Source organism: Phacochoerus africanus, chromosome 6, assembly GCF_016906955.1.
Source record: "Phacochoerus africanus isolate WHEZ1 chromosome 6, ROS_Pafr_v1, whole genome shotgun sequence".
Lineage (NCBI taxonomy): Eukaryota > Metazoa > Chordata > Mammalia > Artiodactyla > Suidae > Phacochoerus > Phacochoerus africanus.
In genome coordinates, this window is record NC_062549.1 from 87,572,633 (window position 1) to 87,593,223 (window position 20,591).

Consider the following 20,591-nt stretch of genomic DNA (forward strand, 5'->3'; position numbering starts at 1 on the left):
TGTGAACCAGTTACTTTCCAGTCTGTGGGGCTTCCCACCTGGGAGGTATGGGGTTGCTTATATCAGGTAATCACCCCTCCTACCTCTTCATGTGGCCTCCTCTTTGTCTTCTGGAGTAGGATATCTTTTTGAAAGTTTCTGGTCCTTTTGGTTGAAGATTGCTCAGCATTTGAGCATTCATGTATTTGGATATCCACAAGGCAGGGGGGTGGTGGTGGTCCTGGAACCAATTTTCCATGGGTACTGAGGGATGACTTCACATGTCTTCTTTATAAAACTGGAGCTATTTGAAGTTCTGAAACAATCTCTTACTGATTTTGTAAAGCACTCCCTATGCTATCTAGTAGACTTCCTGACAAACAGTGGTTGCTCTATTTGAGTCTGACAAGCGGATAAATAGGAAGTGAATTTATGACCTCTTAAATAGGTAATTCCCTTTTTTTTTTTTTTTTTCTGTGCCCATGACACATGGAAGTTCCTGGGTTAGGGATTGAACCCACACCACAGATATAACCAGAGCCACAGCAGGGACAATGCCAGATCCTTAATCCACTGAGACATCAGGAAACTTCATTTCTTGAAAATACAGATTTTGAGAATAATAAAGTATTGTAATAATATTTTCAGGGAGGGAGAGAAGAAGTGATTTGAAATAGAATTCTATGCTTCAGACAAGTAACAGTCCTCTTTTTCCTCATTGTTAGTCATTTTTTTTTGCATAACAAATAATTTTAATAATTTGGCAAAGATAAAGCTTGACCAAGTGTTCTGATATTTGAGGTAATAAATTGTATCTACTACCTAAATTCTTTGAGAGAAGACACTCTAGGTGCTGGGAACTGTAGTTTTATTAAGTGATGTATGATATGTTAACGTTGATTAAGGTTTAGGTAACTTTTACTCTACTCCTCTTTCCCTCCCTTCTCCAAAAACCTTTATTTATTTATTATTTTTATTTATTTATTTATTTATTTATTTATTTATTTATTTATTTATTTATTTTAGGGCTGTACCTGCGGCTTATGGAGGTTCCCAGGCTAGGGGTCCAGTTGGAGCTACAGCTGCCAACCTATCCCACAGCCATAGCAACATCAGATCTGAGCCATGCATCTGTGACTTACACCACAGCTCTGAGGGAGGCCAACGATCAAAACTGCAACCTCAAGGTTCCTAGTCAGATTTGTTTCCACTGTGCCATGACGGGAATTCCTCCAATACCTTTTATTACCCTTTTTATTTCCTTCTTTTCTAAGATGTAAAACAGCTAGCGTCCATGTACAACTAGAAGCCTTCATTCGAGAAAGTCCCTCTTTATAATTTAAAGCGGCACGACATGGGGATGTTCAAACGCTGTGGGTCAACCAGTATTCAGAGAAACTCTCGTGGGAATGCCTTCTGACCCCTCCACTTTTGGAACTCAAAATAAATCATAAAACTCAGACTTCCTCCACTTGAAGACCATTTTCCCACTGCTCATTATCTGGCTCCCAAACTGAATTACCAAAAGTCCAGAAATCCTGCCAACAATATTTTGAATAAGGCGGGGAATTGAAGGTCAAAGAAAAAAAAAAAGACTTCTACTGTCTTGTCCCTCCACTGTCTGTTTCCTTACCCCTAATAACCTTTTCTAAGTAATGACTGTCAGAGATAGGCTGTAAAAGCATGGGAAGTAGCTCAATTTCCACGGGAATCCTTGGGTAGGGAATAGCCAGTGTTTGGGAAAAAACAATACTATTTTTTTTTTTTCATTTTAAAATAGCAGCACAAGGCAGATGATATTACAGTGTAACTCTGAGCTATGCTAGGCAGCAGCAGAGGTCTCCCAATTTGCTTTCTTTGCCACTCTTTAGTAGTGTTCTCCAAAAATGAATATTCTCTCCATTTTCAGAATTAGTTGCACTATTTCAAGGTGGAGAACATCTGAAAGGAGCTTATCTTACATGTCAGTCAAAAAGATCTTTGTTGAGATCTATTCTATTCTATTCATTCAATAAAAATTTATCCAACACCCATGAGTAAGATACTGTGATAGGGTAGTAGGACAAATACAGTAGCATGGTAATAATAATAGATACCATTTGTAGAATATTTACTATGTCCCAGGTGCTCTTCTAAATACTTTAATGCCTTAACATATTTAGCTCCATAACATGATATGGTAGGTACTATATTATCACTATTTTACTTAGAAAAATGGAACCTTATAATTTAAATAACTTGCTCAAAGTCACTCAATTGGTAAATAAGAGTTGGGATATAAACTAAAGCAGTATGGATCTGTACTTTTATCCTCTGTACCATCCTACAAGTTAAAGCAAATTGAAAATATTTATTTATTTTCAAGATGTTTTGCAAGACCAAGGAAGTAAAATTTGGTACCCACCCTAAAGGGGCTTGCTATCTTACTGGAAATACGTACACATGGAACTCATGTATACATTCATGAGAAACTAGGGTAATTAGTGGAAACGTGCTGTGTCCATAATTTGAGCAGAAGAAAAACAGTCTATCTCTTGGTCTGTATTTATTAAGGATCTAAGAAAAGACCTTATGAAATTTTTGAAAAATATTTTAATTTATACAAACCTCAGTTTTGCTACTTTTAACATAAGGGGAGGGTAAATAAAAAGCTCTGTGAGGTCCCTTAAATATGCCTCCGGTTGGTGATTTTATGTTAGAGAAGAGAGAAAGAAGGTTAGGCTGGAGTAGTTACGGAAGTTATAGGGGGAAAGTGACATGGTTTGGGAACTGGAGCATTAGAATATTAAATGTGTGAGTGGAGGGAGGCAGAGATAGTGTGTGTGCTCAGGGATGAGAAGGAGGCCAATGGGACTAGGTATACAAGGAGTTGTGGCGAGTCAAGGAAATAAAGCTAGACACAGAAGACACTGGAGCAGGAAAGTGGTCTTTGAGATTGATACAGGTGATCAGTGATTCTCAAAAGCATGAGTACAAACTCTCTGGTTTCACTTCAGACCTCTTGAATGAGACACTCTGGGATGGGGCTGAGAAATCTGTGTTTTAACCAGATGTCCTGATGATGAGGGTGCACGTTCAAGTTTGGGAATCTTTCCGGTAAATAATAGAGAGCCATTACAAGCAAGTGGGAAATTGTAGTCTGATAGTGAGGGTAGGCTATATTAAAACAGAATGAAGGAAATGGTAACATGGGCTGTCCCAGTAATTTGGGCCTGGAGAAAGGTGCTAAATTTAGATATGGAGAAGAAAAGTCACTTTTAGAACAGGAAGAAAGAATGTTTGTGACAGGTTAGCTTTCGGGAATGAAGAAGACCTTTTAATGTGAATCAGAAAGTTTATAAATTATGAGAAGGAGCATATTGTAATTACAAATAAAAATGGGAGGTTGGGATAGAAAGGGAATCCATGGCACCATTCACAAGTCATCGTGCATCTCAGATCCTCACTTTCTCATTCATATCCTAAAGATGTTGAGTGTGATAATCTTGAAATCTTAGTGTATAATAGCTAAAGAAAATTTTAAAGGATTTCTCTAAACTTGTTTCCTTCTTTCCTTCCTTCTGCTCTCTTTTCTTGTCTTTTACTGAAGACAAGAGACCTCAAATAATTTTTCTCAAGATTGCCTGGCATTGGAGTTCCTGTCGTGGCTCAGTGGTCAACGAATCTGACTAGGAACCACGAGGTTGTGGGTTTGATCCCTGGTCTTGCTCAGTGGGTTAAGGAGCCGGCATTGCCGTGAACTGTGGTGTAGGTTGCAAATGCAGCTTGGATCCCATGTTGCTGTGGCTCCGGCGTAGGCTGGCGGCTATGGCTCTGATTCGACCCCTAGCCTGGGAACCTCCATATGCTGTGGGAGTGGCCCAAGAAATGATAAAAAGCCAAAAAAAAAAAAAAATTGCCTGGCAAATTAGTGATCGAGTCAAACATAGGGTTTAGTCAATTGCAAATGTTACCGTCATTGCGGTTTCTTCCCTAAGGTTTCTTCCCACTGTTATATGTTGTCTTTTTTTTTTTTTGTAAATAAGCTAGATTTTTCCTTTCATTGGGACAAGATTTTCTATAAGTAAAAATAATAATACTACTCTATCATTTATGAATTTCATTGTCACTATGCTCATCATTAATATAAATTCTTCACATATAATAACTCATTTCATCTTCATAAGAAACCTTTGAGGCAGGTAACATTGTTATCTCCATCATATAGATGAGAAACCTGAGACAAGGTAGGGTTTAGAGACTTGCCAAAGTCACGCATGTAGTAAGATGAATCTGGTCAGTTTGGCTTCAACATCCACACCCTTAATCACTGTGCTAAACCAGCCTATTGCCTTTTAGGAAAAATTGCCTAGTTTGGGGATTAACTGGATTCTCTGGGGGAAGAGCTCAATGGTCCACTTTACTTTCTCTCTAGGAACAGCCTTTTTGACCTGTATCTTACTGGCTTTGTAAACTCTTCCAGTTATATAAAACCAGTAGTTTTGCCACAATTAGGAGTAGGATATTTTCTCTGCCAAGCACGAGGAAAAGATTGAACACAATTCAACATGTTGCTTATGACTATAATAATGGACTCGGGATCTGGAAACTATCTTACAAAATCGTCTGGACAGATCCAGATGTCAGATGACTTAGCCGTTATCCAAAATAGCTGGTGTTGTCTTTTCTTGACTTTTCTTCAGCAATGGAGAGTTTGTCACGTATAGTTCACTCTTTCCATGGTTTCATCACCATATGGTTAGTAAGTTCTCCTGAACACTTCCTGTTTTTTTCTTTTTTTTTTTAAATGGGGGAGCTTTTTTACATTTTAGGGGCTGGCTTTTGAGCAATTTTTAATGGACGCATCATTATTTATATGTTTCTTGTTTGAAGCTTCACATGCTTTGAAGTCATTCTGGGAACACTTGCTTGGGTCTGGGTATCAGCTTGGGTGAAGCTGGGAGCTTGGGGCTAAGGGTAAAATATGGGCACCACCACATAACTCTCCTCCTCTATAGTCCTGCCGCCTCCCTGGACTCCCACAAATGTCGGTGTGGCAGAGGAGAGCAGGGTGTTGATTTGTTGGAGAACCCTAAACCACAGTCCTCTGACCTTGTCTCAAGGATTACCTGTTTGCTTGCCTCTCCATTTACCACTCTCCAAAGGCCATCCTTCTCTTTGGGAACAAGCCAGCTTATTTCCCCAGCTAGTACAGGGTCTTGGAAACAAAGGGGGGAAATGGGATACTGTCTTCAACCAATAACTGCTTCTGGCCTTATAACACATCTCCTTCAGAGGTAAGAAAGTGCAAATGCCTAGCTACCACCTTGAAAGTGAGAGGAAAAACTATAAAGGAAAACAGGAATTAACACCTCAATAAATTAATATTTTATATGCTATTATTGCCTGTAAGAGTTGCTACAGACCACCTGTTTTCTGCCTGTGTGCCCTGAGGGGTGACCTCTCACCCACAGGTGGAGTCCTTGCCTCTAGATTTAGGGATAATGTGATTAAAGTAAACATCCAATGACCTCACATGGTCTTCCCCCCTTGCAAGTAGCAAGGATGTGGGGAAACTGAGTGTGTTTCTCCCGCAGGTACAGGGGAAGAGAATGCATCATCAGGTAGGGCCAGGCTCTATAAACCTGCCCACATCCGGTCTGCATTTAACCGACAGGGAACAAACAGAGGTGCCGCAAAGACAGACTTTGCCACGGTACCTCACTTTCTTTTTTCATCAATGCTTTGCAGCCCGATACCTTTCTGGCTTTTCCGTGTAGCTCTTCCCTTATCTGGTCTCGTCTCAAGTGGCCAGAAATTGCTTCTGACTTTTTCTAATGGTCTCACTGATATATCTTTGGGATTTCATCAGGAAAGCAGTGTATAAGGCACATAACTCACTCATCCAGTGAGAGAACATGAGCTTAATGCAATCAACAATTAATATTCCAGTAGTTAAGGGAAACTGCTTCAAACCGTAATACTGGGTGACATAGGATGGGTGTTAAGTAGAGGTGAGATGGTGATGGTGGTGACGATGATGACAGCGTTGTTGATGGTTACCATGTACGGCATATGCTATTTACCTGCCAGGCACTGTGCTAACTTTTACACATAGCATCTTGTGCGCTCCTCACAGAGACTTTTCCTAGCAGATGCTAATGTTACCTTCATTTTACAGATTATGGAACTGAGGCCAAGAGACATTGTTTACCTTGTACAAGGTTCCCTTGATTTTTAAGTGGCTATTGAAAACTAGCCTCAGTCAATTTAGTCATGTGAACTCTTAGGTTCTTTTTGGTAAATAACTGTAGCTATTAATGGTTAGTGGTGGGTGTGATGATTAGTTAATTCTCCACAACTTCACTAACAGTTTATGAAAGAAAGACCACCATACATACAATGAAACCCAATTGTGCCATACTTTCTTAGGCAGAGAGTTATGAACACGGCACAAAATATTTATACAGTTAGTTCTGTAATTCAATAAAGGACTGATTCTTTGTGCTCTGCCTATAGCTTGAAGGAAATTTTCACTCTAAGGATAATGTTCTCAGGTGGGATTCTGATACTTTTGTAGCTGGGATCAGGCAACAAGAAATCTTCAGGATCAAGCCACTGGTGCCTTCTCTAAGAGAGAAGAGCGAATTACATCATTCTTACAACCTTTCTTTTTTTTTGTTTTTTAGGGCCACACTGGCAGCATGTGGAGGTTCCCAGGCTAGGGGTCCAATTGGAGCTGTAGCTGCCGGCCTATACCAGAGCCACAGCAACGCGGGTTCTGAGCCATGTGCGTGACCTACACCACAGCTCACGGCAATGCCGGATCCTTAACCCACTGAGTGAGGCCAGGGATAGAACCCGCAACCTCATGGTTGTTCGTTGGGTTAGCTAACCACTGAGCCACGGCGGGAACTCCTCTTACAACCTTTCTATGGAATGGGTGTGAGTTTCTACGTTAGTGTCTCCAGTACAGACGACTTGAATATCATTATTGTGACTAGAGAGAGTCCATTCCCTAAATGAACAAACCTGTGTGTAGAAACTCATTTCTCACATGCTTTGCCAATTGGCAAAGCTTCTCGTGATGCTGTTATGAGGATAGCTGAGGCACCTACAGCAGCCACCTCTGGAGCGTGGCCTTTTTAAAAAGCCTGCTGACCGCCATTGGCATTGGCCCAAGAGCTGACATTCTAACTCTTACGCAGTGTCGTACTGTCGCAGTGACGAGCAGCTGAACATTTCCCTTTCATTGTCTGTATTCCTTATTTTGTGTTTGTCTCGTCCAACTGAAACATAAACTCCACGAGAGGAGGACCTTGTCTTTTTGTTTCACTGGGAATTTCAAAGCCTGTTATCGTCTATGGAACATGACAAGCATTTAATAAACATACTTGTAATTTGTTGAATAAATAAGTCAGCAAAAGGAGAAGCTACGAAGGCCAGTCTTTTCTACCTCAACAGTGATCCTGTGAAATAAAGTCAGTCAGTTTTTGGACAGAATCCCTAGTCTTTTATTACAGATTGCCTAGAAGGGGCCTTGATAGTGGGTTAATCGGGGCAGCTGAGGTAAGAGCTTGAACATTAAAATGAACCTAAAAATGAAATATTAAGACAACTAACTGAAAGGAGAGGTTAAAAATACCAAGAGTTGGAAGGTTATAAATAGACAAAGTTTCTGTCTATGCACACATTTACAACTAACCTAACCAACATTGTCAATTCCACTTTTTCAGCCATTTTATAGTTTGACATGGCTGTGTTTTTGTGTTTTTGTTTGTTTGTTTTGTTTTGTCTTTAGGGCCACATCTCCGGCATATGGAAGTTCTCAGGCCAGGGGTCAAATTGGAGCTGCAGCTGCCAGGCTATGCCACAGCCACAGCAATGTAGGACCTGAGCTGCATCTGTGACCTACACCACAGCTCACGGCAATGCTGGATCCTTAACCCACTGAGCGAGGCCAGGGGTCGAACCCATGTCCCCAGGGATACTAGTCAGGTGTGTTACTGCTGAGCCACTATGGGAACTCTGACATGGCTTGTTATGTAATTAACGGCTCATATAAGTGAAAACCTAAAGCATGACCAAGGAATGACCCAATTGCCGTTTGGAAACAGAGTTGTCATTTCTGGAGTTATATCCTAATACGTAAATAATAATAAAACCATGTATTCTTTAGCATTGTCTTCATCTTTCTATCATTTGGACCACCAGCAAGTATTTTATATTAACTAAACTTAAAGTCCTTTTCCATAATGTATCACATAATAATATATGTCAGGTTAAAAAAAAAATACAAACTTTAAGATGGTATCACTAAACATTAACAAACTACTCTCACTTTTTGCTGAAGCAAAAGTTGGTTTTCTCCTGTTTAAAAAGAGAAAGCAGGTTAATTCAGGAAAATGGTAGATGCCAAACTCATACATTCTCTCTCCACCAAAATGACCAGGCACTGCCCTCTCTCTGCACTTGAGGGTCAACCTTGATTTTGTGGAGGATGTTTGGAGGAACCTGGGGAGTTGAGAATTTCAGTTCTAGAATTGACCTGGTTTTCCACGGATGTTTCTTTATATTCCATGAAGGGTTTTCAAGAGCACTTTTAAACTCCTGTCTCTCATGAACCATCTATCAGTTACAAACTATCTTGATTTCAAGTTTTCAACGAGCAGCCAACAAGAAGGCCTTTTCAGTCTTCAACAAAATGAATCTCTTCAGATGGGTCCAGCACAGTGAACACACGCCCTCTGGGCTCGCTGCCCTTCATCAGCCTCTGCTAGGGTTCTGTCTATGTGACTTGCATCTCGGCTGCAAGCGGGAACTCAGAGGAGTTCATTTCTTCCTCTGCTTTGCAGATCCAACTGCCAGTCTTGTTTCTAACAAGCGTTTTAGGAACTTTTATTTATCTTTAACGGCAATTTATTCCATTTTTTGGAGCCAAGAAAGGGCATGTCTTTTTTGCTCCTGTAGAAACAAGCTTTGTGGTGTTTCTTTAGAAGGAAGCAGTGGGAACTGAGATGCGCCTTTTTTTTTTTTTTTTTCTCCCCTCACTGATACACCTTCCCACAGTCAGGAGCGGGCGTCAGTAACACAGATTTAAGTTGGATTGAATTTAAATTGGCTTATCCTGGACATGGCATATGTTGGGACCTCTCTTTTGGAGATGCATTGTAAAACTCCTGTCTTACACTTGCCAAGTTTTCTCCATCCTGTCTTCCTTCCTTCCTTTTTTTTTTTTTTTTTTGTCTTTTTGCCATTTCTTGGGCCGCTCCCGAGGCATATGGAGGTTCCCAGGCTAGGGGTTGAATTGCAGCTATAGCCGCTGGCCTAGCCCAGAGCCACAGCAGCGCAGGATCCAAGCCACATCTGCGACCTGCACCACAGCTCACGACAACGCCAGATCGTTAACCCACTGAGCAAGGCCAGGGATCAAACCTGCAACTTCATGGTTCCTAGTGGGATTCGTTAACCACTGCGCCACCACAGGAACTCCCTGTCTTCCTTCTTGACTCTTCCCAGCATATGTCCAACCACAGTACTAGTCTGTGCCTCAGGGCTACTTCTGTTTCTTTTGAGTCTTCATAATTTATGGTCTCTTAATGGGCTCTGGTCAGACTGTTAATGATTGTAATTGCCCTCCCTGCCTCTTCTCATCAGAGTATGACCTCTCTGGTATAAGGGTCTGAATGAGCATACGCAGTTTGAAAATCCCTTGTTCATTTCCAACTTCTCTAACAGACAGAAACTGAATTCAGTTACTTTAGAATCCTTGTAGTCATTTAATGGCTTTACCTCTCCCCCAGTTAACCAAATCAGAGACACCCTAATCCTTGATGACTTATTTTGTGCTACACCCCAATATTTCACCCACCCACTTCAAAATGCAGTTTTAGACAACCTCGCAAGTCAATTCCTTCATTCATTTACCGTTTCATCAGTTTATATAGTACATCTTTATTGCATGCCTGTCAAGTGCCTGGGCTAAGTGATGAGATGGGAGTTATGAGAAAAATAGATAGTGATCTTGCTCTAGGGGACCTGACATTCTAATGGAAGAGACAGACAGTATTCAAATAAATACACAGAGAAAAAATGCAAATTGACAAGGGCCGTGAGGGAAAAATAAAGAGGGTTCTGGAATTCCCATCGTGGCGCAGTGACTCACGAATCTGACTAGGAATAATGAGGTTGTGGGTTCGATCCCTGGCCTTGCTCAGTGGGTTAAGGATCTGGCGTTGCTGTGAGCTGTGGTGTAGGTCGCAGATGCGGCTCGGATCCTGCACTGCTGTGGCTCTGGCGTAGGCTGGCGGCTACAGCTCTGATTCGACCCCTAGCCTAGGAACCTCCGTGTACCACGGAGAGCAGCCCAAGAAATGGCAAAAAGACAAAAAAAAAAAAAAAAAGAAAGAAAGAAAAAAGAAAAGAAAAATAAAGAGGGTTCTGAGCCTGTAGTAGAGGCAACTGTCAGAGCATGTCTCCTATTATACTGTCTTCGTGTTATCTCAGCTGAGCTCCTTGAGGTGAGGGTCTATGTTCTTTTATTAATATTTCCTTTCCACTTTTATCAATGACTAGAAAAATATCTAACATAGTTTCCATGTATGTGACTTAACTTTCCTTTATTCCATGTGTCTCTGAGGCAAGGCACATCTTTGTAACCCTTGAAACACCTAGCACTGGACTTTATACAGACTTGGTTATTGGTACATTTTACTTGAATATAATTGTATTTTTTAAAAAATCTGCTGTTTTTGTTTTAGTGATTGCTTGTACTGTTTCCCACCTTTGTTAACCTCAAATAATAACTTTGACTCAATTCACCAATTAGCCAAAAGGACCGAGGTGGCCCAGGGCTTTTTGAAAGCATACCCTCTCAGGGCACAGATTTTAAATTGCACCACCAGACAATTATTCAAACCCTTTCCAGCTTGAAATCACTAACGTGAGTCATCTAATGAAAGGATTATCTTCCTCTGAACCCTTAATCAAAATTTCAGCGAGGCATTTCCAATGATTTTATTTCAAAACAAGTTTTTCTTTGTAAAACCAGAGGAAAACAAGGTTGGGGGTGAGACAAGAGGAGATAAGAATCATTTCTCGTTAATAAGCATTAATGTCACATAGCCAGGAAAACTGCCTGGTGGGAGGTCAAATAGAGGCAAGGACTGAGTTGAAATCATAACTACATCAGAAAGTTTTCATCTCTGGATAGGGTTGTTTTTGACATTAAATGAATATCAGATACATTAAGTTTATTTGTAAAAGGGAAAATAAAATTGTAGGTTTGAGGGTTTTTTTTTTTTTGATTTTCCATTTGGGTTTTTTTAATTCCCATATTTGTATGTGTCATTATGGTGGGGAGGAAGAGTTAGGGTGGGAAGATGAAACAGTATTCTGGGAACCTTTAAGGAGAAAAACAAATGTATTACCACCAATTATTCCTACACAAAGAGTAAGCTGTTTCAAGTGGTTTCGACTTCAGTATAGGTCAGCTCTTCAGCTTTTAAACTTTGTTTTGTAAGGAGAGAGACAATATTATTCGTTCCCTGTATTCTCTCAAACTCCTAATTCAACCAAATGGGCTTCTTGACTTCTACATTATTCTGTAACATTTTAACATCCTACATTTGTCCTACATTTGAACCTATTCTAAAACCATAGAAAAAAGTATTTTCTGAAGCACTGCATTTCCTCTCTCCCTTACATTCCCGGGGCAAGTATGAGGAAAAGAGTAACCTGATGTTCTGGGATGTTTCTCTACTTTGAGGAAGTGGAATGTAATTTTTTTTTTTTTTTGTAGACAGTGTCATAAATAGCAGTTGATTTCTAGATTATCCTGCAAGAAGACAATTTGAATACTGATATAGATGAATTATACTAGGTTTCTGATTCATTCTGGTTTTAAAAGACTTTTGTGGGACACCTCAGAGAATGTAACCACCATTTATAGACTGTTTTTATGAGAAAATCCATCCTGAAAGAGTTTGCAAAGAAAAATTTGAAACAGATTTGTAAGACAGGATGCCACATGTTCATCTAGAGACAGCCCTCAAAGGCACCTTTCAATAGTTTTAACTCCTTTTTGTTTTCATATGAAATTTGCTGAAGCTGTGTAGTCTGCAGAGGTTCTTCCATCATCTAACCCTCCAACAGGAAGGGAGGCAGAGGGAGCAGTCTTCATCTGACATGGCTTTCTGCTCTCCTCAATCAAACTTTACATTCAGCAATACAGAGGAACTTTTGCACCCCTTCAAATGATATGAATATTCTCCTCTTCCTACCTGGAAGCTTTAGCCCTTTCTTGTCCAGCTAGCTAACTGCCATTGCACCTTTCTCTCCTCTGAGAAGCCCCCCTTGACTCACACTTGTGGACACTGGCATCCTCCACCAGTGCTCTGCTGTTCTCTGGGCATCTCCTTTGTGAACAGTTGCTTGTGATTGTTTACAAGAGTTTGAGGCTGCAATAGGCTATATGCACCTTGCAGGCAAGGACCAAACCATTTACTGAGGACATAGTAAACATGATCAAGGAGTAAATAAATGAATTTTTAAAATGCTCAACTCATTCACTCTGATGACCTCTTTGTATCCAATTTACTCTTTCAGAGGCAATCAAACACAAATATCTCTCCTGATTTTTACAGAAGCAAATAGTTCAAGTGGAGCAAAAGAGAAAAATAAAGAAACAGATATTGGAGGGGGGTGGAAGAAGTGAAACAAAAATCTAAAAAAAAGCCCAACTGAAAACAAAGCAAATGATAAATATTCATTAAATAATATTTTAATATTGGTGAGTGAACTACTGGGTCAAGGTTGAAACGGAAAAAGTTGCTTCATGCAGGTCTGGATGGGATATTGGTTTCTGATGGAAAAGCTGAACCTGGTGTTTCTGGCTGTAGTACTGCATAGTAGCCAGCAGAGGGCAGCCATATGTATTGCAGGCTTCCCCGCTGCATATTGTTTTCTACATAATTCAAATAAATATAAAATTGGCAATTCTTGTCTTCAGAGGTAGTATATGAGAGGTAATGGATGTATTAATTCTTAGTAACATGTGGGAAATGTTTGTATATTTTAATTTGGTACTCAAAGCTAGGGAACGTGGCTTGAGTTTGGCTAGAAAAAAAAAACAATTATGCAGTTAGAACTAAATTTGAAGAACTTCGAGTAAGTATTATATGCCAAATGATGTTCTAAGTGACACACATGCATTGGCATATTTAATTATCCCCCAAAATTCTATGGGTATGTACTATTTTATCACTCCCAATTTCTAGGCTTCTAAACCAAACATTAGATAATTTAATCAACTTGCAGAGCCTAAAATCAAGGTGACCCTTATTCTCATTTTTTTTCCTGTTGTTTTGGGGCTGCACCCATGCCATATGGAAGTTCCCAGGCTAGGGGTCGAATGGGAGCTGGAGCTGCAGGCCTACGCCACAGCCACAGCGGCTCCTGGCAATGCTGGATCCTTAACCCACTGAGTGAGGTCAGGGATCAAACCTGCATTCTAATGGATACTAGTTGGGGTCTTAACCTGCTGAGCCACAATGGAGATTCTTATTCTCATGTTTTGCGTAAGCTCCCTCAGCAGAACTTTCTCAGTTTCAGCCATAACATTGTGCTCAGCTGAGCTTGGTCTGCGGTAGTGTGGTATCCAAGTTGGCTTAGCAGGAGACAGGGTCCTGGGGAAAAAACAGAAGCAGGAAGAAATGAAAAGGAAAAAACATTGTGGCGGTGACTCGTTCTAAATCAATATTTCAAAACACTCTTTCTATACTAAAGTTATCTGTGATGCAATATTTATGTTTTTTCAAGTTATAGAGTATATTTCTGTAAATTTCTCTCTCTAATATCCATAATTGTTAATATCATGCATTTTATTTATTTAAAATGTCTCACTACTGTCTCTGTGTGAATGGGTGAGGAAAGTGTGTTTATAGTAACAAAAACCTCTCTGGCCACTACACATCATCATCTCATTACAGCTCAAAGGCTTTGGTGATGATCAGCATTGACTAGGAGATAATTGTGAGCAGTTTTTTGAGGAACAAAATCAAGATATTTTTAGTTCACTTTGGCACATATTTTTGAATGGTCTATGCTGCTAAGCATTGTGCTATACACAGGAGTTAAAATGTATTTAAGACTCAATTTCTACCTGCAAAGTGTTATATCCAGCTTAGAAAACAGATACATAAGTCAGTAACTATAATGTGATATGGTAAACCCAGTCTCTCTCTCTTTCTCTCTCTTTTATTTCTTTCTGGCTATGCCTGAGGCATGTAGAAGTTCCCAGGCCAGGTATAAAACCAGCTCAACAGCAGTGACCTGAGCCATTGTGGTGATAATGTCAGATCCTTGACCTGCTGAGTCTCAAGGGAATTTCTAACTCTATCTTAAATCATATATGAAGTGCCAAGGTGACAGTGAAAGGACAGCATTTTGGGTCTCTCAATATGTAATGGCTGGTTTTATGGATTTATGCTTAAGATTTGCTTGATGCTCTTTGGGGTCAGACTCGTGATGAAATAATGGGTAACTCAGGAGGTTAGTTTTGACACTGATCATGAAACAGTTGAATCCTAGGATGTAGAAGTGCTTGGAATTCTGACCACATCTATTCACTAAAATATTAAAGATAGAAAGGAATAGTATAATGCTGCTCTAGTCAGTCCACTGGTAACTAATACTCACCCTATGAAGACTTATTGCCTGTAAAACATGACAAGAGCCATTGTGGAAACAGTGGGTAATAGATTGGAAAAAAAAATCAAATCCATATAAATGTAGAACACTTTTTAGAAAAGTAAGCATCAATCAGAATAATTAAATATTATAGCTGGGAAGGGCTGAAGGACACATCTAGATTTAATCTGTCATTTTACAGATGAGAGAACTGAGGTCTGGCAATGAAATGCGATTATTTTTTTCAAATGTTACATTTCTAATTAATGGCAGAGCTGGGACCAGAGCTCTCAGAAGACTGGTAAGCAATTCAGTGAGTTCCACCTTTGGACTCAAAAATCAGACAGCTTGGGGTCAAGTCCCCATCCCTCCTATCACATACTGTCTGGCTTATTTTAAGCAAGTTGTGTGAATTCTCTCTCATTGGTTTCTTCATCTAATGGGAAATGGGAATAATACTATAGTATCTGCCATGAACGTATATGCATAAAACAATAATTAATATTTAAATGAGGTAATGCATATTATCCAGAGACATAATAAGAACTTGATAAATGTTAGTAGATCTCAGGTATCCCAATTTTCACATCAGTACTCTTTCTGCCGCAATAATGAAATGGCGTTTTGCTTATTTTTGTTTCTCTGACAAAGAAAGAAACCTCTTTTTAGAACTTTATGCTCATATGGTACATCTTTTCTTTCAGGGCCAAGGAAATTAAGATCAAGTTGGGAATTCTCCTCCAAAAGCCGGAGTCTGCTGTTGACCTTGTCATTCCGTACAATGAGAAGCCGGACAAGCCAGTCAAGATCCAGAAGTGAGTCATGATTGTGGATTCCATTCTTTTCCTCCAGAGGATGGCTACTTTTCAAGTGCATAGCACCATCCCTCCTCTGTAGAACTCCCTCCTTCAATTACTCATTGAGGATCATAAGAGTCCTCAGGGAGTTGGCTGGTAAACAGGGTTTTTTCTTCTTTAACTCTCCTGTGTTTGGAACATAATATTATTTACTGGGAGGATACTTAAAAAAAAATGAAGATGAGATCTTACCTTGGGACATCGTTGGAGAGACAGAGCATCTCTTGTAAAAGAGTATCAGCCACCTCATAGGTTATTGACCACACGGAAATGTAGTTAGAAATAACTGTTCACTTGCTGTGTGTCCTTGAGTCAGGTAAGCTTTCCTGACCCAATTAATTATGATCCCTGGATGCTCACCTGCTCAGGAAGTAGTCAAGCCTTCTTCTTTGGCAGGGAGATACAAGTGGGAACATTTCTCTCAGGAAGACGTGAAGATCAAGGCAGTGAATTTAAGTCTAATAGTTCCTTTTCCGAGATATTGTCCCTTCAGAGGTCCAAGGGAGAAAGAGAAGACTGTTCCTTGACAGAAGAATGAGGACTTGACCAGATACTTCTCTTTAATGCACATCAAGCTATTTTCCCCCAGCCCATAAATGAACATCCCTGACAGGACTTCTTCAGTCCTCTCCCACCACCCCACATGCTTCTATCAATTTAGGCACAGAGGGGACTACAATTCCCAAGATGTAAGATGTTACAGCCATGAATCCAGCTCACGCTGCATTGGCTGTACTCGCAATAACTCAATGCACAAAATTCACAGTGTTTGCTATTGTTCTGCTAGCTACACAGTCCAGCATTGACTAGACAAGTGCATTCCATCTTTCCTTCAATGCAGAGACACCCCTGAGAATCAGGAAAGGAGGTGGGGAAGAAAAGCCAAATGTATTAAAACTCCTTCACTCTACTACCTAAGACCTTTGAGGAGATGACAGAAGTGTGGTAAAAATACCACACTTTAACCTCCCCTTTCAAGGCATCCCCTTTAACCTCCATTTCTTTTAAGAGTTAACATTCATATACTTTGGCCAATCTTGCCTCCGAATAACCTTCAAATTAATATAGCTGGTTGGGAGATAGAGAGACATGTTATTCCTTTTAAATATTTTTTCATCAACCGAAGTGGATATTTCCACTCTCTTCCTTTTATTACTTCAAAGTGATCCCAAACCAGAAGTGAGGCATAATTGGGTTTTCTGGGTTTAGGAAAGAGAAACTAAAATTCAACGTGGAGTGGCAGGCACCAGGCACTGGTAGAGAGTAAGAACCACATTTCATAATAGCGGAAGATCAAAAAGTCTATTTTGAAATAAACAGTGTGGTGGTTATTGATCTGTTGGAATTAACTTTTAAAAAATAAATATAGTGCTTTGTTTCCTGCTTTGATTCTCTGCTTTAATATCCCACACAGACACTTGAACTATTTGGCTCAATAGGGATTCAGAGAGAAGCAGTTTTGGAAGAAAACCTGGGGCTGACATTTATTGGATTATTATTTTTTTTTCTTGCCTTCCACCCACCCCCTTCCTTTGAGGAGTTCGAATTGTTTTGGAAAAAAGTCCATCTTTTCCTGTGAGAATATTTGTGCGTCTCATTTTTAACAGTGATCACTACAAAGCTTTCCCATCTTCTTCCAAACTCCTAAATCCCATTTCACCACCTCATATTTGGCAAATTTCCATGCCTTTTAACTGGCAGAAAAAGACTGTCTTGCATGAGCTCAATTGATTTCTCCTCTCCTCACTTTAAAGTTTCTCTGTATTTTTTTTGCCCATGTTCTTCTCAAGGAGAAGAAAATAAACCTCAGAGGAGAAAATAGACCTTCTCCGGATAGAAGGTATTTTTAGCTCCTCTCATCTTTTTTTAAAAAGCAATCCCTTCTTTAAAAAGCATTTTCTCTTTTTTAAATACATTTTTATTCTTCTCATTTAAAAAACAAAAACAAAAACCGAACCATTGAAAAATAGAAAAAACTTTCCTATATCTCTACTGCCTAAAGCCAGATACGGTTACTATTTTAGTATTATTAACTGCTCGTTTTCCCTCTGGACTGTCTTCCACCAGAACAAACAAGTACGATTTCCACTCTGAAAAACATTCTCCCAGCCACTCACCTCTTCTATTCCATCCCTTCCTCTTGCTCTCACTGGATAATTTTAGAAATGGAAAGTCACTGCTTTCAATTTCATCTTTAACTCCCTTTATCACGTTTAAACCTTACTACCTCACTGAAATTGTCGTCACTAAGGGCTACCTCCTGCTTCATGGGCAGCATTGGGCTCTGCTCACCACGTGACCTCCTTAAAACTCTCCTCCTTAATGTCTCACCTTAAATTTTCCCATAAGGGCTCCCACTTTTGCCCATGCTCTCTACGTAAGCATTCCCTCAGGCTCTGCTCTATGTCCTCACAATAAACAATAAACATATTACTAAACCATACAAGTTTAGCTTGCAATGGCTGTCATCATGGCTCATAATATAATCAATTGCAAAATTCTCAGGAGCTGATGATATGTTTATAGTTTATCTTATATGTTAGATGTTCTTTTTCTATGTGTAGAAGTCACTAATTTTTAACTACATTTTTGTTGTGGTGGTTTTCACCTCTTTAACTCTAGATTGACCTCCAAACAGGAACAGCCCCTCAACTGTGCACAGGGGAGAAAACATTACCAGATGTTGTGCTATGCTTACTCCGGCCAGGTAAACTGCAGAGTGAGCCTTATTGTAAGGATTAAAAATGGATGCACACTGTTTGGCTCTTGGATAGACATCAAAAAGTAGCAGGCGTATTTATCTGCAACCCCATCCATGGTGCCCAGGTCACCATTGGCCATGGGGTGAGGGCTCAATAAATAACTATGGACTTGAAACAAGACATGAGCAGATATATTGCAGGAAGGAAAGCAGAGCTAAGCAGGCACTTAAATGCCAATAAATAACTTGGATTTCATTTTCTTGTCAAGAGCAAGAGCTTGTGGGAACATTATCAGGAGTGCTTAAATATGTGCCAGGCACCATGTAGATTTTTTTTAAAGAAATAAAATTAGGAAAGAAAGAAAGAAAGAAAGAAAGAAAGAAAGAAAGAAAGAAAGAAAGAAAGAAAGAAAGAAAGAAAGAAAGAAAGAAAGAAAGAAAAGAAAAGCACTGGTGCTTAGAGAGATTAAAATATTTTCTCATGATTACGGCTAATAAGTGCCAGCTACCTCTAGCTGTAGTCATGGGGCTAGAATTTTTGTAAGTTTTGGGTTATTAGTGGCTTTCATCAACCAGACTAACCCTGGGCAAACTGAACCATGATAAATTTACGCATTAATCTGACATGTGTATTGCAGGCAGATTAATGCTGCAGGGAATGCACCTTTGGACAGGGTGGGATGAGGGAAGTTCTCCAGGGCTGACAAGCTATATCTCTAGGCAGTGAGTGCATTGCCATTGCCATGTAAAAGATTCAAGAAGTAAATGTGGAAAGAGTACAGTAAAGGGAGAGAGAGTGCTTCCTGGACTGGGTGGCATTTACATGGGCCATTATAAAATCGTTAATCATCTCTATAAACGTTTGTTTTGCCTTTCATTTGGACTGACTTCCTCCTTCCCTCCACACCCCCACACAGAAACTCCATGCCCACTCTCTGTGGTCAGCTACGACCTTGCAAACAAGGATACTTATGGGTCATTTAGATCTGCATCTATCTTGTTTCAAAGAAGTCAGACTTAATGGCAAATTCTGAGAACCAGGACAGGATGAACCGGTGGTCCCTTCTAGGCTGGTAATCAGCATACTGGGCCTCATACTGTGGGGGATGTATTCTGCTTTACTGTGTCCTTGAATCAATTTAGACTAATTTTACCCCCAATCAAACTCTGCACAGGTCCTTTTCAGGAATTTAATCTTGGCTGTGATGTGCTTCGGATAGTGACCATTAGTCTAGTTCTAACAAGACCATTTGGGACAAATTGGATCTGGTAACATGCTTAAGTTTTGTGCACCTGCTCATGTAATTTCTTTTCCTGTGCCCCTCCATATTAACTAGAGGAAAAGAGGGGAGGGAAGGTGATTTCATTTTACAGGGGTATTTACAAAATCAGAAAGGCTGAATCTTCAGTCTTCCCCTTTCTCTGTGGCTTTTGTCCAATTAATGCCTTGTTGTTTTTGAAAAAAATAAAAAGACTTTCTGAGTGTCATATGCAAAATACTGAATCCACTGCAATGAAGAAATTAAGGTGTGTAAGGCCATGTGCTAAAAATATGGGTACAAAATAATATATACAGAGGAAAAGTTCTCAGGATGAGATAATATAGAAGAGCCAAAAGGTGTTATTGACCGCTAGAAAACGGCTCCTTTTCTGGTTAGGAATAAAATGAGGCAGAAAAATATAGGGACATGCTTGTAATCCCTTCTTCATGTCATTTCTCTTCCCTGCATTCCTTCATACTAACCAGAAGAAAACAAGAGGAGAGAAGGCAGTACACTCATTAAAAATAAATTTCCAAGGAATTAGCGTGGAGTTTTTGATCTATGATGCCTATGTTTCTAGCCAGGAAAATGAAACCACTTTTAAGATGATTTCACCAGGGTTGGTTGCTCTCATTTTTGGCATGTTTTAACCTTCAAATAGTAAAAACATAAACCTTTATAAAAATCATATATTTAAGACTCAAAATCTGCACGTGTTCTGCAATGAGGAATAGAGAAGTGAAGAAATTATTCACAGTATTTTAGCCACAATGTCTGCTGTCACCTTGGATTCTTTACATCAATTAAATGAGGCTGACTCTGAGCCATGAGAGCAGAATGGAAAGCAAAATCAGCAATTATCTTATCAATCTCACTGTTAATTTAAATAATTAAAACCCCAAGACATTATTTTTTATTTTTATTTTTTTTCTTTGGCTGTGTCCTTGACATGTGGAAGTTCCCGAGCCAGGGATCAAACCTGCGCCACAGCAGTGACCTACATCAATGCAGTGACAATGCTGCATCCTTAACCCACTGTGCCACAAGAGAACTCCAATATATTATTTTTTTAAAAACCAGAAGTAGGAATTTTTCCTGGGTTGTCTGAAGAGTAGATAAACAAGT

The 20,591-nt window shown here is 39.7% G+C and overlaps 1 protein-coding gene across 1 annotated transcript in view; it reads left to right on the plus strand.

The window, feature by feature from the left end:
- RGS5 (regulator of G protein signaling 5) overlaps window positions 1–20,591 on the plus strand; it is a 53,915-nt gene that overhangs the window by 16,719 nt on the left and 16,605 nt on the right. Inside the window, exon 2 of the mRNA XM_047784039.1 lies at window positions 15,351–15,461. Within this exon, the coding sequence (XP_047639995.1) occupies window positions 15,351–15,461 (111 nt within the window). The remainder of the gene's footprint in view (window positions 1–15,350; window positions 15,462–20,591) is intronic.